General features: G+C 32.7%; 1 protein-coding gene and 1 pseudogene across 1 annotated transcript; one reads left to right on the top strand and one right to left on the bottom strand.

The window, feature by feature from the left end:
* LOC132051211 (small ribosomal subunit protein eS8-like) overlaps window positions 1–15,721 on the top strand; it is a 32,442-nt pseudogene extending 16,721 nt beyond the window's left edge.
* On the bottom strand, window positions 7,625–8,756 carry LOC132051210 (uncharacterized). The gene has a single exon (XM_059442465.1). The coding sequence runs from the start codon at window positions 8,610–8,612 to the stop codon at window positions 7,734–7,736; it is 879 nt and encodes a 292-aa protein (XP_059298448.1). The 5' UTR covers window positions 8,613–8,756; the 3' UTR covers window positions 7,625–7,733.
* Window positions 15,722–17,260: the final 1,539 nt, after the last annotated feature.

Raw genomic sequence — 17,260 nt, 5'->3', positions numbered from 1 at the left:
ATCATAAATATCTAATCAAATTCTCTTTCTAGACACCGATCTAAGCAATATTTGGTAGTACTTGAATAATCAAGGTCCGTAAGAACCTAATTGTTTATATACAAGAGTCATATATTGTCCAAAATATCGATTATGAAAAATAAATTGAAAGCTCTGAAGAGTTTATTTATTATTATGGCATTCATCCTATCTCCAAAGTTGTTATGATCGAAATACAAGTAGTAAACCCGAAGTTTACTAAAGTAATGGTTATCATATTGAAGATTTAAATGATTGGAGGACTAAATATTTCAAAATGTCATAGTGGAAAAGAAATATGAATATGAAAGTTTACCCGATTTGTACTACAAATATAAGCACGATGAATTGCATGCCACAATAAACTAGAAGTTTATTGGTACAAAAATAATTTATGTCATAGTAAACTAGAAGTTTAATAAAACAAATAGCACAGGGCATGGTAAACCTGAAGTTTACTAGTATAGATAATTTTATTAGTTGGCATGAGCGGTTTTTTATTTCAAATATGATGTGCAAATTAAGTATTTGACATATATTGAAGAACTAGAAGATCCTTCAAGGAATTATTTTTGTTGCTTGTTCTCATGATAAGTTGATTGCCTGCTAATGTTGGGATTGAATTCTAAATTTCTGAAAAAATATAAAAGGTAAATATGGGCCCGTTCACTTGTTATGTGATGTCTTAAATAGATGAATCTTAAGACGGTCACATGTGTGTTTATTGTCAACCCGCAATTTGACATATGCAAAGTTACTTGCTCAAAATAATTGAGTTGAGAGCACAATTTTCAGATTATGTAATCAAGATAATTCATCTTGTTAATGCCGGTTTATATCCAAGCCGGGTTTGGCTTCAATATTTGATAAATAGCTAAACTATTGTTTCGAGAACAAACCTTCATGTGCTAGTATGAGATATGATACTAGCATCACTTGTATGCTTCAGACCAATATATTATGATAAATTCTCCCCTCACAATTGGTTCAGGGTGAGGAACTAGATATTTCCATCTAACAGTTTTTTATGTGTGGTATATGATTAATTAATCTACCATGATGCACAAAGATGGATTCCCCTAAAGAAGATGGGATATATGTTAGTTTTTCTAACATAAGGGGGAGAGAATAAGCAGTTGAAGAATATGTTATGAATTATCATTAGTGTGATCCTCATTAAAAGGATAATTCAATTCAAATGCTAGAAGCATTTGCTGACCCAAAATTAATTTCTAATTTCAGCTACAAAATGCTCCTATTAAATTCATGTCCCTGAAGGACAAAGTCTACAACATGCATGAAGTGTGATAGACTAATCGGTTCCAAACGCAATAATCATTGAAAAGAAAGAGGTGCAAATGATTAATGATCATTTTAAGGAGGCAATGTGCTCTTGAAGAGCCTACGACATAACACTTCATGAAACCTCATGAGAGATTTAGGTACCTAAAAATAATGGAAGTGATGAGATCTCAATAAGTTATGTCACATTGCGAACCGATACAAATGATATATCGTCGACGATATTTTTGGTACAATATAGCGCAATATTGTAAAAGATTGTGAGGATCTAAATTCTACGCCTATTAAAGCATCCTAACGTAGAAATTATTATCAAGTGAAATGATGAATCTTGGTAATCGTAAAGTTTATTGGACCCTTGTCCGGCCACCGTAAGATGTCATATCATTTAAATAGAAATAGATGTTGTCACAACCTATATGAATTACTTGACAAAATTATATGAAAATTCCGAAGAATTTTAAATGCCGAAGCATATACAAATTGTAGAAATTTGTTCGTAATTCTTATATGAATTAAGTTAAGCAAGGTGAACGCGATTTTATCACCTTAATAAATATTTACTGACTAAGGGCACAAATGACTCTATTTATCCTTACGTCTTTGTGAAAATCAAAATTTGTCATATTGTTGGTGCAAGTTGATTACTTGAGAATTATTGAAACTCTTGAAGAGTTTTCAAAAGAAATAGATTATCTGCTGAAAGAAGCTGAAATGAGAAACTTGCAAAATTTTTGGGTCCTGAAGTGCCATATCTTTATGCAATTGATGCATTTATATATTTTGCTATGACTATGAGGGATTATAGTCATACAATGTTGTTCTACATGACAGTCAAATCATATAAAGATAACATCTGTTTATAAAGCAAGTCAGGAATGCACTTGGAGTGATTTCAACAATACAACTCTATTCAAAGACTGAAGATGCACTAGCATACATAGCCCAACTAAGGAGAGGATTCATAAAATCACAAGGCATGTTTCACCAAAGTTGTTCTTCACACACGAGCTCCAGAAGAATGGTGATATCAACGTGCAAGAGATTTATCGAGCGATAATATGACGGATTTATTCACCAAGTCTCTAACCGAAACTTTTGAGAAGATGGTGCACAAGATCGAGATGTGAAGATTCAAGTTTTTGGATTGAAGTTCTCATCAGGGGAGTTAATAGGCGTTGTACTCTTTTTCCCTTTCAAGGTTTTTGAGGATTTTTCCTTGTAAGGTTTTTAATGAAAACCAAATGGCGTATTATTAGAAATGCGTACTCTTTTTTTCCTTCACTAATTTTTCCCACTCCGAGTTTTTTTCAAGTAAGGTTTTAATAGGACATTATCTATCAAATAGACATCCAAGGGGGAGTGTTATAAATATTATTTATTATTGTGGATGTCTATCTTTAGGAGAAATATTAGGGTTAGTGACTTTGGGATCAAGTCACTTTACCCTATAAATATAGAGATTCTCCTTCATTGTAAATTAATTCCTTCAAGAGAAATAAGAATTCTCCCTCTTCTCTCTTTCTCCATAATATTGTTCTTGCTAGCTTTATTATTTTATAACAAATACAAAATAGAGAGTAACTAATAGTTATAGGAATGAGCTATATATAATATACTTAAAACCTAAGGATATTTCTTTGACAAACAATCTATTTTGTTTTCTATTTTTGGAGAGATGGAAGGATGGGTGTGACAAGGTCAATGTATATTTAATTAGAACCAGCAGCCAATGCAAATACATTTTTATGTTTTCTATTCAAACTATATTTTAATATAAAATTAGATAATTATATTTTATGGATTCGTATCTATTCAGTAAACTAGAAAAATACCAAAATGAAGTAGCAGTTTTGTTTGATATGCCACAACGGAGAAAATGAAAATGCAACAGAACAGGGAAAATTGTCAAATTTATATTCCCTTTGTTCAAGTTGTTTGTACTACTTTCCTTTTTAGTTGTTTAAAAAGGATTTTTTTTTTTTTAGTAATTCTTTAATTTTAACTTTTCACATGACATGTATAAGATCACGCATTAAAAAATATTTTGGTACATTTCACATATCTTTAATCCAACACTACAAGATTCAAATATTTTTTTACTTTTCTTAAACTCAATGCCTAGTCAAAACCAGATAAATAAATTGAAATAGGGGGAGTATTACTTTTGGCACATGTAAGCTTTTTGTATGTTCCTATCTACAAGCTTTTCCCACATGAGAAACCAATCCATCTATCTCCAATTCTCCATTAAATTTTGTTCTGAATTATTAAAAGTGAAAAGATATCTTGTTAATCGCTAAGGAGCAATAAGATGATTGAGATTTTAATTAAATGTCTGACAATTGAATTTTGGTTATAGAGAATTTTTTAACGTAGAGTGTTTATCCTTTTTACTATACATTCGGCACTGATCTAAATTAATCAGGCTAATGAGCGTTAAATACTGGATAATTAAATCGGACTACGAAATCGCTTTAAGATTACACAATTTAAAGCATCACAAGTTCACAACCAATGGGCTGGGTGAGATTGGGTAAGATTTCCTCATCCTTAAACTTAAAGTTTTGGGTTTGAATTTAAATGCAGAGTCAGAATTTTAGCTAATGGATTCTTAATCACAATTCTTCTTGCATAATGGGTTCATGATAAATTATTTATTAATTATTTGTATATAATAAATAATTTTTTAAAACATAAATATAGGTTTTGTGTAAAAAATGTGGGGTTTTGTCAAGACTACTATGATGGCTCTGCCTCTGGATTCTAGCTTTAGGAATGATGAAGCATCTTGTAGATAGAGCGTCTTCCTCTTTTAATAGTCACTACTCGATATGAATCTGAATTAGTCAAATCACTAAATATTGAATGGGACATGATTTATAAAAGAAAATTAAAGCATCAGAATATCACCCTGAAAAGGTCACTTCGACTTACTACAATAGCCCTAAACATTACAAGAAAAGGTCAGCCAAATAATAGCCCACAACTCCACTCAAAGGACAAATAGACATAGCCTTATCAAGATATCTAATCTCTTGAAAGATTAAAAACATTATCCAATTAAAATCACCAGTACCACTCTTTTTAAAATCAATGCCCACCTGGCTGTCATTTAGAAGTGACATGAACCTAACTATATTAGCAACAATAGTTCACCCAAATAATCACTAAAAATTGTAATGGGATTAGTATTAAAAAAAAAAAAAAAGAGGAAATTTAACCAGAGATTTAAATTTAAACCCTAAATATGAAAAATAAAATCTTGATACGAAGCAATTTTTCTTTTTGTATGTCATGTACCCCGGGGTGAATTTGTGTGCTAATTCTGAGGCACGTGAATTCATGATCTCTCTGTAAAATTAAGATTTTATTTTTATATTTTTTAAAATTAGTATAATATTATATGTTGGAACTCATACTATAAGAAGGCTAATTGTGCACTTGGTTGAAGATTGAGTTATTTACCTAGAGGACTAGGAATCAATTCTCACTTAATACAATTTCTCTTTTTTTAGTGGTGAACCCATATTTTAGAAAGTCAAGATTTGTCTCTGCATGTACTATACAAATTCGAATTAATTGTAACACCAATATGAATACTGGACATCGAGTGGAAAACTTAAGAAAAAAAAATCAAACAAGGAATAAATGCGGTTTTAACATCGAAAAATTGCCAAAAAAATTACGTCTAATGTACTGAAATCGGCTCACAAATGTCCTCCGTTAGTTTTTTGGCCTAAAAATACCCTTGACGTTTTATTTGGCTAACCAGTCTGGGTAAAGTTTGAGTCTTTAAAACAGTCGTATGGCATTTTCTGAACTTGCCACGTTGTGAATTCAAGATTAAATCAAATCTACCCATTTATTTAAAACTCAACTCACTTGACCCATTCTAGATTTGCCTCTGTTCTATTGTCCTTATTATAAAAGAGAATACATCTATTTCACGGCAAATTCGTACTCACACCGAGTGATTACATCAAATTAATATAACTTACCGTAGTTTAAGTAATTTAGTAAAGTGAATACATACATTAATTAATCATGGTCAAGTGACTTGCACATATTCAAACACATGTCATGCATCAATTGATTTGGTGTAAACACCGGTGTCCCTATTTCACAGTACATCATTGCATTTTGGAGTTAATTCCTTAGATGGTCACCCAAGTTTAGGAAATTTCCTACAAAAATTATTTTTGTTTCATTTAGGACAATAAGGTCACTCATGTATCACTATTTTCCTCAAAAAGTACCTAAACACCTCAAAATCCTCATTCTCTCCTAATTAGCATGCCATGTCACTGAAACCCATTTTTATTTTAATAATAGACATATTTAACTCATCAAACTCATTTAACCAAATTCATATTTTATATCCAATTAAATATGATCTGGTTAAAAAGCGGCAAAAGAATCAAATCATACTTTTTATTATGCCATTTTTTCAAATCTAGTTTTTTTTTTAATCTCGATTCAAATATATTATCTTTCAATTTAAATTACAATTCAAGTTATTTAATTTTTCTATTCAAATTCAAGTTTTTTTTAATAGCATATTTTTTTCCACATTAAACTACATTTTCTTTCCACATTAAATGAATTACACAGATAACACATAGATTATATTCATATCGGTTTAACTTTTAAAAAATCTAATTAAATTGTATATTTAAAAAAATAAAGTTAGTGTAAATTTTTCCTCTTTATTTTTAGTTGTTTATTCTTATATATGTAGTGTGTAATTTTTGGCATTTCCATTTTCATACCATCAAAGTCTTTTTATTTCTCATGCAAAAGGTATAGAATTTTCATTACTATAATACTTCTTTTAAAATATTAGATAATTATTCTTATTTTTATTTTGAAATATTATATTAATCTTATATGAAATATAAAATATTCTTAATTTATTTCATGTTATGCTATAGATATTCTAACTTGTCATGTTAATATCTAGCAATATATTGAACTAAAGCTCTAAAGTAACTCAAATTTAATTTTTTTATATTTTAATTTTATAACTTATCTATAGATTTAAAAAATTTATTTTTAATTCTAATTCATTTAGATTACATGCTAGTTTATTCCTTTATGGCATTTTAACCTGGTCATAGTTGATTGGATATAAATTATGAATTTAATGAGTTAAATAAGTCTATTAATTCAAAAATATGAGGCTCTAATGACGTGGCATACAATTAGGAGAGAAGGAAACTTTTGAGTGTTTCCATACTTTTTGAGGAAAATAGCAATACATGAGTGATCTTATTGTCCTAAGTAAAATAAAAATAATTTTTATAGAATATTTCTAAACTTGAATGACCATCTGAGAAATTAACTCTGGCATTTTGCATCCGTCTTTATTGTCGTATTCTACTGTCTAAAGTTAGCAGATCACTTATGATTTATCTTTTTTTTTTTTTTTTTTAATCGGACTTACGAGTATGACGTATGAGCTTATGACTTATCCAATTTGTGCCCAAAATTTAAAACTTTCATTTATTTCGGTTCTTTAAACTATAGAAGGATCACATTTAAAAGTCATGCATTAAATAAAAAAAAATAAAAAAAGGACTCTCAAATAATACTGCCACGTCAACCTCATCAATATCTTCTTTGTGGGTCCCCTGGATAAGATAATTTATTACATTGGCCCATCAATCAATTAGATATACTTCACCACCATAGTGATTACAATAAAAAAAATAGTGACCATTGGATCAATCTAATTTGACCATCTAGCGGTCCTAAGATCGTGATCTGTTAGCACGTGGAACTTTTGCTAAAATAAACAAAAGTAGACAATGAGTATTTGCCGCGTTACACAATGTTGGATACTCATTTTATCCCTCACATTGGTAACAAAACAACGTTATGTTGACCCAAAACGACAAAAAAAATGCTGATATAATTAAGATTGATTATTAAACCCGCAACGGTCGGATTGAGTTGGTTTGATGAGCTGTTTGGAAGACTTGGGATTGAATCCCCTCATCAGTAGCCTTCTCAGTCGGAGCTCCCCGCAGTTTACAATCTCCTATTATTTGCGAATTATTGCATAGTAAATAGATTATCCAATTGACACCTAAAGGACAGCTGCTGCGTCTACTTCAACGACAACAACAACAGAGTGTTCAACCCCGACAGGATGAAATTCCACGTCCGTAGCCATTTATTCGGCATGAAACACACCCCTTCTTCTGTTATATTTTCGATCCAAATATAACCTTTCCATTATAGTTTGACTCAAATTTGCTCTTAATTTTGATAGAATCGGGATTTGCGGCGTTACGCAATGTAGGATAATCATTTTATCTCTTTCACAATGGTAACAAAACGACATTTCTTTGTTAACACAAAGCGACAAAAAAAAAAACTCCTAATGCTAATATATAATTAAAATTAAGTCATCTCGTCCGTCTCACCGCCGGTAACCAAAAACCACCGTTAACGGCAGCATCAAAGCCAACAGATCTACACTTCACGGCGTTTGCCTGCTTTAACGGCGGCAACAATAACGCCGCAGTGTTTCCTAACGGGACGTGATTTGACGTCCGTTTGTACGGACCGAGCCATTTATTTTGCATGAAACGGTGTTTCCTCCAAGGAGGAATATGTAATCCTCTACTCTTCAACGATCGCCTTGCGGCATTGCTCATTATCCTCAATATAAGTTTTAATTCTTCGATTTGTCCGACAAAGACATTCGGCAGAGACTTTAACAACCTCTCGTAAAACTTCATCGGTCTCGCGATCTCGAATTCAGATGCGAAATCTAAATCGATGAAGTAACGAGTTTTTTGATCCGATTTCACAACGTCGATGAATTCGTAATTTCCAGCTGTAAGTCCACCTGAACTCTCCCATTTTGCTTTACATATAGCTGCATTATAACCTGAATCTCTTAAAAAAATCATTACATTCCTTCGTAAAACCGATTTATTCGTCGATTTCAAACATGAAAAAACTTCTAGCGCTTTGTAAACGTGTGAATAAAGCACGTTACGAAACAAATCTGTATCGCTTTGATGAAAAATCACGTGCGAAAAGTCTTCTTCTTCATCAGAAACATCAACTGATTCATTAAATACATGCTCGTCTAGCTCAGTAGTAGTATCGGAATTATTATTATTATTATCATCATCATTTTCCACGTCATCAGGGTAACCAAAAATGAGACCTGAAAAGCTTGGCGAAACGACGTCGTTATCAGCGCTGTGTTCGCTGCCGCTGCTGAGGTAACTAAACGGGTCAGTAAATCTCTTCATTCTGATATTTCCAGACATTTTTTTTTTCTTGTTGCTTCAGTTTTTGTGAAAAATGAAATGAAGTATGTTTTAAAGGTTTAATTTAGGAAAAGATATGATTGAGGGTTTGGTTATATATAGAGGGAGAAGTTAAAGGGGTTAAGACATAAAGATAGGAACTTAAAAGAGAATATTCGAAAGGAAGCTACTTCCTTCCGAAAAAGAATGATTTACTATATTTATCTATGGAGCCAAATAGGTTTTTTGCTTTTATTATAGAATTTAATTTAATAAAATTTTAATATATTTTTAACTATATAATACAAAATGCTGTCTCTTTGTAAACACGTCATTTGACTATTTTTGTTGTTGGTAAAAATTACAGCGAGTCTCATTTTGTTTTATTAGAGTTTGATATAAGGCATATGCTTTCGTATATGACTAAAGATGTAAACTTCAAATAAAAGTAGAAATCACTGTGAAAGCAATATATTAAACTAGACTAGATGAGTTATTTTTGGTCTTATAATTCATAACTAGTACTCCCTTCATATCAAATTAGCTGTCGTGCTTATCTTTTACACGATCCTTAAAAAATACTAATTAGTAGAGGTTTTGATTATTGTACTTTTATTTATATCTTAAGACATAATCTCTCTTCAGTTAATATTTATTTTATTTATGTGTCGTCTCAGAATTATTCAGATAGTTGTAGTCTTCAAAGATAATTATTACCAAGGATAAATGAAAGAATAGTAAATTTTGACTTAAACTTTTAAAATGATAAATGAATTAAGACAATAATTTTTAGAAAGCGCGATAAATAATTTGAGGAGGGAGTATATAATAATTTTGTATCATGATTGTTGCATAAATTTTTCAAAAGCCAAACCATCCTCTACACCTAGAACAGGAAACAGTGTGGTTTAATAATAATTCATATTATATATTATCTACTCTTTAATAATGCAAATAGCTCTAGAAAACCAACCTCGGCACCTAGAATATTAAAAAGTGTGGTTTTGCAATAATTCACATATTGTAATCATTATCCGGATAATACCTTTGTGGAGTATTAATTTTTGCATAATTGAACCCCAACCAGCCTCAGCACCTAGAATAAGAAGAAGTGTGGTTTTATGTTCCAATAAAGAAGTGAAAAGATTTACTATCAAGGATTTAGTTGAATGGGTGAACTTTTTCAAACAAATCAGAGGTTTTAAGTTTAAATTTTGGCAAGAAAAAACTTCTAAATAGGTAAAGTTTTTTTTTTTTTTAATTGGCATTACGTGATACAAATTTGAATTAATTTAATCAATGTCATACGCGAATTCAGAGTGCTATACTCATTTAAGAGTAAGTGAATTCGGTAATTTTCGTTCGGATCATGTGTATATATATATATATATTAAGAAATTCACTCACATCTTATAAATATTTGACTCTTAATTCAATTTTAATTTGAGGTTATTGTTGATCTTTCTTGGTCTGTCTGAATCAATATTTTTAGGAATTTATAAACTTTGAATTTTGAATTTGTCTTTGATTATATATGGTACCAAATAATTTTAAGAAAATATAAAAAGAAAAGAAAAGCTTTTCAAGAAGATAAAAAGGGGATGTGAACTGACACCTGAAAAAGGATATACGGGGTTGTATACCAGTAAAATGTGGGGCAAGGTCGTAATATTGAAGGGCATATCCAAAAACAGCGATAAGATTATTCTTTGTCGTACATACCTGAGACGTGGGCTTCTCTTATTGGTCCACGTATATTTAAAATCACGTGAAGTAGTGTTACACACGTGAATGGCACGTGGAGACAAAAGAAGTTGGAAGAAGTTTATTTGTACGTTTTTGGGTATAGGTTCATGTACTGGATTATGGGTAATAGGTTGACTCTTTGGTAATTGGAGAGGGCGGGAACAGTAGATAATTAAGTAGGTAAAAAACAAGAAAATGTATTTGATACAGGTGTTTGGCGTGCATAAATACAAACTAGTACTAATTAACCAGGATCGTGGTGAAAGATAAGTACTCTTTCATCGGTAATTAGAGGTCTTGAGTCCGAGATTTTTTGGGCACGAAATTGCATTTGTTATAGAGCGCTTTACCTTCAAATCTAGGACTTTCGGCATGAATACGAATTTAGTTGGTCCCAATGCGGATACCGAACATCGGACGAAAACTAAAAAAAATATACAACGATGATAACTACTTTATTCTCCGGTTTTATTTTATGTGACTTAATTTGATTAGAGATATCATGCTTCAAACTTTTTTTTTTTCCTTTCAAACCGAAAGTCTATCGAAGGCAGCCTTTCTGCCTCACAAAAATACTAAAAATAAAATCAAAATGTAAAAATTTACTACGTAAATAAAGAAACTGATTTTTTTAAACAGATTAGAAATAAAGTAAGGTGCATAAATTAAAAAGAATGGAGTATGTGAAACTAGTTCAAATTAATTATATAAATCATTAGCAACCAACTCAATCTGAAACTAGTTGAAATTAATTTAATAATTAATGATACTAACCAATGTCTCAAACTGAAACTTGTTATTAATTATATAAATCATAATCTAGTCACTCCATTAGATTCGGATCAATTCACACGCACAATTATTGTTTAACTTTCGTACAACATCAACTGCTATTATAGTTTAGTGGTAATTAGAGAAAAGGCCATGAATAGACCGTCTACTCCCCTATAAGGAGTAAGTCTAAAATAGTCCCTTAACTATACACTTGCAGCTTTTTTAGTCCTTTAACTATCCAAAACTTATCAAATTTGGTCTCCGTCTATTTTTATACAAACGGCAGACAAACTCATAAACCTTCGTGAGATTAATCATTAAACCATTCATAGGACACATATTTCTCTCTCCCTCGCTTCTTTTTCCTCAAGTTCCTCTTGTTAAAAAAAAAAAAAAAAAAAAAAATTACGGCACTAGTGTCATTTCTCGAGTCTCTAAAATTTGAAAAGACAAACTCGAGCACAAAATTTGCAGCAATAATTCTTCTCAAACACTATTAAAAAACTGGTAAAAACGGACGGAAAAAAATCAATGGAAAAAACTGACGGAAAGACCGACAGATTCTGTCGGTTTTTTCAATAACTTTTTTAAATCTTTTTTTTTTTTTTAAGAAAAGCCGACGGTTCGTCGATTATTTTTTGCACAAAAATGCGCGAAAAATATAATTATTTGTTTTATTATTTTCTATAATAAATAGATGGAAACGTCGGTTTTATTTTATTTTATTTTTATTTTTTTATAAAATAAGCGACGGAGACGGAGTCGTCGGGTCTTAGAACGAAAAACAAGATAAATTAAATCAATGTTAGTATATGAACAAAAAATATCAGTGGTCTAGTGGTAAAGCCCTTTAATGCTAAAGGAACATACCGGGTTTGACTCCAAGTTCCTACATTTTCATTCTTTAATTTCAAAAGAAGAAAAAAAAAAAACGACTTAAGACCGTCAGTTTTTTTTTTAATTTTTTAACAAAATCGACGAATTTGGTCGGTTTTAACTAACGCATCTGTCGGTTACAAAATGCGAGAGAGAACTTGGGAAAAAAGTTGAGGTTAAAGAATGAATGAGGGAAAAAAAAGGTTATAGAGAAATATAGGTCGAGGAATGGTTTAACGATTAATCTCATGAAGGTTTATGAGTTTGTACGCTGTTTGTATAAAAAATAGATGGAGACTAAATTTGATAAGTTTTTGCATAGTTAAACTAAAAGCCGGTATATATATAATTAAGGGATCATTTTAGGCCTCTTGTAGATAAGGAATTTATTTATGGCCTTTTCTCCGCTATCATTCATTACTACAAGGGCGAAACCTGCGTGAAGAGTGAGGTCAGCTTAGCCTCTCAGCAACCATGGGTAATAATCTGAACCTTCCTTTTATTTTTTTCTTCATTTTTCTGCAGATTCATTTGCTATTATCTTCATAAAATTTCGTGTATAACTAGGTGGAAAAAAAATCATGAATTTAATATTCACTCGGTCCCAAAAAGATTGTCATAGTTATTATTTGGACAGTCAAATGATATTTTTTTTATCATAATTTTTTCAAATATTTTCTATATATTTTTGAATCATTAACTGTTATGACTTACAATACTTTTTATGTAGTTTCTAAATCTATAGTTATTATTTTAAAAAGATAAAGATTTTATGTTCGGATTCAGACCGCACATTAGTTAGTTTGACCTGGACCCGAACATTTGTTAATTTGACCCTCGTATTCTGAATCATGACAATCTTTATGGGACGGAGGAGTAATTTTATGTGTTTTGATTATGTATGTAAAGGTATTTCAAGAGATTCTATGCACAAGAGACGTGCCACTGGTGGCAAAAAGAAAGCTTGGAGGAAGAAACGAAAGTAAGTTTTTGTACTTTTTTTTTCTCCATTTTATTATGTGCATTTCCCCCTCTATCTCGTTTTACTTTTACATATAATGCATTTATAGTATATGTTTGTGTGTATGTGTGCTGTACCTGTTGAGCTTAACAGGATTTAGTCACAGTTGATCGATTGAGCGATTGTTTGGTGTATGTGCAACGAGCCCAACTAGTCTAGGGTTGAAACATAGTTGATTCACTTAATGATTGATGTGTGTGTGTGTGTAATATGTTCATTAGATGGTCTTCCGCTAATGAGATGTTGAGATTCACAAATGATTCATTGATTACTAGTATTGTTTTTGGTTTTAAAAGAAATTCGTGATGCAAACGTTGTGATTGTTGTGTTCATTACCTGCATCTCGATTGGAATTCACTTGATTGTGTAGGCTGTTCAATGTGTATTTTTCTTAGGGGTTATCTTATGAATGGTCAAAATTAGTTGATATAAGTTCACCTTTTGAATAGATGACATTATATCAAAGAAGATTCTTGGGGTTGATTAACGGCTCAGTCTACGGAAAAATGGAATTAGATTTTAAGCACCAAGAGTGTGGCCTAGTGATCAATGAGTTGGGTGGAGAACCATTAGTTCTTAGGTTCAAATCCCAACAAAGGCAAAAACACTAGGTGATTTCTTTTCATTTGTCTAAGTCTTGATGGATAGAGTTACCCAAACACTGCGGTGTGGGAGGAAGTAGGTACCCCATGGAATTAGTTGAGGTACGCACAAGCTAGACCCACCACCACCGTTATAAAAAATGGAATTAGATTTCATGTTTCTTCTTTGTAACTATAGAATATCTCTGGGCAATTAGGCTAGATGGTGAAGATATGACTGACTATGTTCTTCTATCATAGTTGTAGTTGCTAGCGAATCAGATAGCAGTAGTAGACTAGTAGTTTACTGTGTGTTCTTTTTTAGGTGCAAGACAAAATGACTCCTGGGGAAGTTAAAATATGTCCAAAAGTAATCCAAAAGTAACTTTATATATGAATACAATGTTATGGAATGCAGACCTAGATTTTGGGCTGCATATTGTCTTTTTGTGTCAATTTACTCATCCTTTTTTTTATTCCCTAAAGGTACGAGCTTGGCCGCCAACCAGCTAATACCAAGATTTCAAGTAACAAGACAGTCAGGCGAATTCGTGTGCGTGGTGGCAATGTGAAGTGGAGGGCACTAAGATTAGATACAGGAAACTTTTCATGGGGTAGTGAGGCGACTACACGCAAGACCCGTATCCTTGATGTGGTTTACAATGCCTCAATTAATGAGCTTGTTCGCACACAAACTCTGGTTAAGAGTGCAATTGTCCAAGTTGATGCGGCACCATTTAAAACATTGGTACCTCCAGCACTATGGTGTTGACATTGGTAGGAAAAAGAAGGGGGCCGCTAAGAAGGAAACTACTGAGGTACCTCAACATAGTCACACTCTTACATATATTCTTAATTATGGCAAGGGTCTATGGTTGCTTACTGTTTCTCATCCTAAATTTATTTTTCCTCCTGTCATAATTGTCCTTTTTCGATATGAACTGTAGCTAGTGACTGTTCCATGATTTTGTAAGAGTGAATAGGTTAAAACCCCCTGAACTATCATCATTTTGCGAGGATCATACCTAAATTATTGGGTGTCCCTGTTAACCACCTGGACCATAACTCCCCTTAGATTAAAACCCTCCCGGTTGAATATTTGAGATAACTTGCTTAGAGACACATGGGAGATGAAAAAAGTCTTAAAAATGAGTCCACCTGGCACAATAAGTTCATGGCAGTTCAGGGGTTTTCTCTGAACACCCAATAGTTTAGGTATGAAAATCGCAAAACAGTAATAGTTTGGGAGGGTTTAACCTATTCACTCAATTTTTTTCCGCAGTTACTGCCACTTGGAACTCTTTGGAGGAGCTTTTGGAGCGTGATGTTCACGTAACATGTCATATTCCTCGGGGGCTATTTAATAGGAATTCCTGATTGTTCAGGGGGGTTTTGTGAATGCCAATAGTTTAGATATGAAACTCGTAAAAGGGTGATTATTGAAGGGTTTTTTAATCTGTTAACTCTTTTTGCAATTCTGTTGCCAACATTTTATAAGATTTGTTTGATCAAGAGATGTGTGAGCAGTGTATGGAATATTTCCTCACGAATATACTAGAACTTTTCTTATGCAAACATTGAAGGAGGGAGAAGCTGCTGCTCTTGCTGAGGAAGCTAAGAAGAGTAACCATGTAGTTCGGAAAATTGAGAAACGTCAGAAGGATCGTAAACTTGATACTCACCTCGAAGAACAATTTAGCTCTGGTAGGCTATATGCCTGCATCTCATCCCGCCCTGGTCAATGTGGCCGAGCTGACGGGTAAGCTTAGGCTTAGTAATCCCTCTCCCGACCCCGAGTCCCACTGACAATATATTTGTACTTTGTTCAACTCGCTGATTTGACTTTTACTGAATGATAGGTACATTTTGGAAGGGAAAGAGTTGGAATTCTATATGAAGAAACTTCAGAAGAAGAAAGGCAAGGCTGGATCTGGTGCTGCTGCTTAAGTGGTGTTTTCGGAATGTCCAGTCTAGTTAATTTTTTTCCTTTATTTTTTTTTGTCAATCAAGCTTCAATTTTGAGAGTGTGTATTTTATTCGCTGCCGTTTACCGTAAGTTCAGAATGATCCCTGGACTTTATTACTATTAGCAATGTTTAGGTGTTTGAAATATTACTGCCAGTTTTGCTTGATGTCCCTGAATTTGCATGAGTTAGACGCCTTGGCCTGAATTTGCATGAATTAGACGCCTTGGTTCTTCTCTTGCATTTCAGCTGTAGCCTTATGTAGAATGTTCACAAGCAGAAAACTCTATCATGTGTATCTGAAATTATCACTTTTCTGCTATTTAACAAATGGGTAGGGATGGCAATGGCATGCCATTTGGTTTTTTCTGATTAGCTCCTTCCAAATGCTCTTTTAAGATTGGATGATATATGAAGTTATGGTCTCTGAAACAGAAGAATTTAGTTTGATAAGAACATTTGAGTTAATAGTACCACAAAACATGTTGCTTATTCCTTTTTTGATCTTATAAAATAATTTCTCGAGTATATATAAATGCTCACTGATGCTCCCGTGCGTAGGTGTGAGAGGTTGGCTATGGACGACTTTAGGAGAGGTAGAGGTAGGTCGAAGAAGTATTGGGAGAGTTGATTAGATGGGATATGGCGCAGGCGTAGCTTATCGAGAGCAGAGGCGGATTCAGAATTTAAATTCTAAGGGTTTAAGATTTAGATTTTAAGTATTAAACCCATTGTATTTTTTAAGTTACGGGTTTATATCTACTATTTATTACAATTTTAATAATTTTTACTTATAAATTTACGCTCCGCGTCAAAAGTTAGGGGTTCAATTGAACTCCAACTTATCATGCTAGATACGCCCCTGACCGAGAGCATGACCTTTAGATAGGCGGTTATGGAGGACATGAATTAGGATAAATGGTTAGTAGGTAGTTGAATGTTGTCCTACTTGCCCTTTCATAAAAGTAGTCGTAGTAGTATTCTTGTATTTCGACAATCTGTGATCTTTTGTACTTCGTTTATTGTATTAGTTTGCAGTTACAATTACTTTCTTCATGGTCCTAAGCTATAGTATTTTGCTATTGCTTCTTTTCTTTCAGCATTTCTTATTTGATTCCTTTTTGTCATGTTTTCTCTTGAGCCGAGGGTCTCTCGGAAACATCTCTACCTCCCAAGGTAGGGATAAGGTCTGCGTACACTCTACCCTCCCCAGCCTCACTTGTGGGATTACACTGGTTATATAAATGCTCACGAAGACACATAAAATTACTAGCTTTTTGGGTAAGAAAGAAAAGCCTTCACTGATAAGGGGAGTAGCTTTGCTTCCTCTCCAAACAAATCGATCATCTTCTTTGTTAACTACGGAACCTGACCTTTAGCCATCTAACCTTAATATTAGCAAGTTCTATATTTCAAACGCACCTTATTCTTTCTGATTCTATCTCCCTGAAGATTAATAAAGAAAGAGTAGAAGAATGAACTAATTATTTTACTTGAAACATTGGTCATTTATTTACGGGAAAAGGGCCTGATTTACCCCTCTACTTTGGGAAAAGGTTCACATTTACCCCCCGTTATACTATCAGCCCACTTATACCCCTACCGTTACAATAGTTGAAACATTTGCCCCTATTTTTAACCTTTGCTCCACCGTGGCCAATGGCTTTTTAAATAAATGCCACGGTGGAAATTCTATGCCACGTAAGA

The sequence above is a fragment of the Lycium ferocissimum genome, chromosome 3 (genome assembly GCF_029784015.1).
Source record: "Lycium ferocissimum isolate CSIRO_LF1 chromosome 3, AGI_CSIRO_Lferr_CH_V1, whole genome shotgun sequence".
In the NCBI taxonomy this organism is placed as follows: Eukaryota; Viridiplantae; Streptophyta; class Magnoliopsida; order Solanales; family Solanaceae; genus Lycium; species Lycium ferocissimum.
Note: the sequence above shows the minus strand (reverse complement) of the source record. Positions and strands in the feature narration are given on the sequence as shown.

Bases quoted from the DNA above. Each gene is read 5' to 3' on its own strand.
- LOC132051210 (XM_059442465.1), bottom strand. From the start codon at position 8,612: ATGTCTGGAAATATCAGAATGAAGAGATTTACTGACCCGTTTAGTTAC.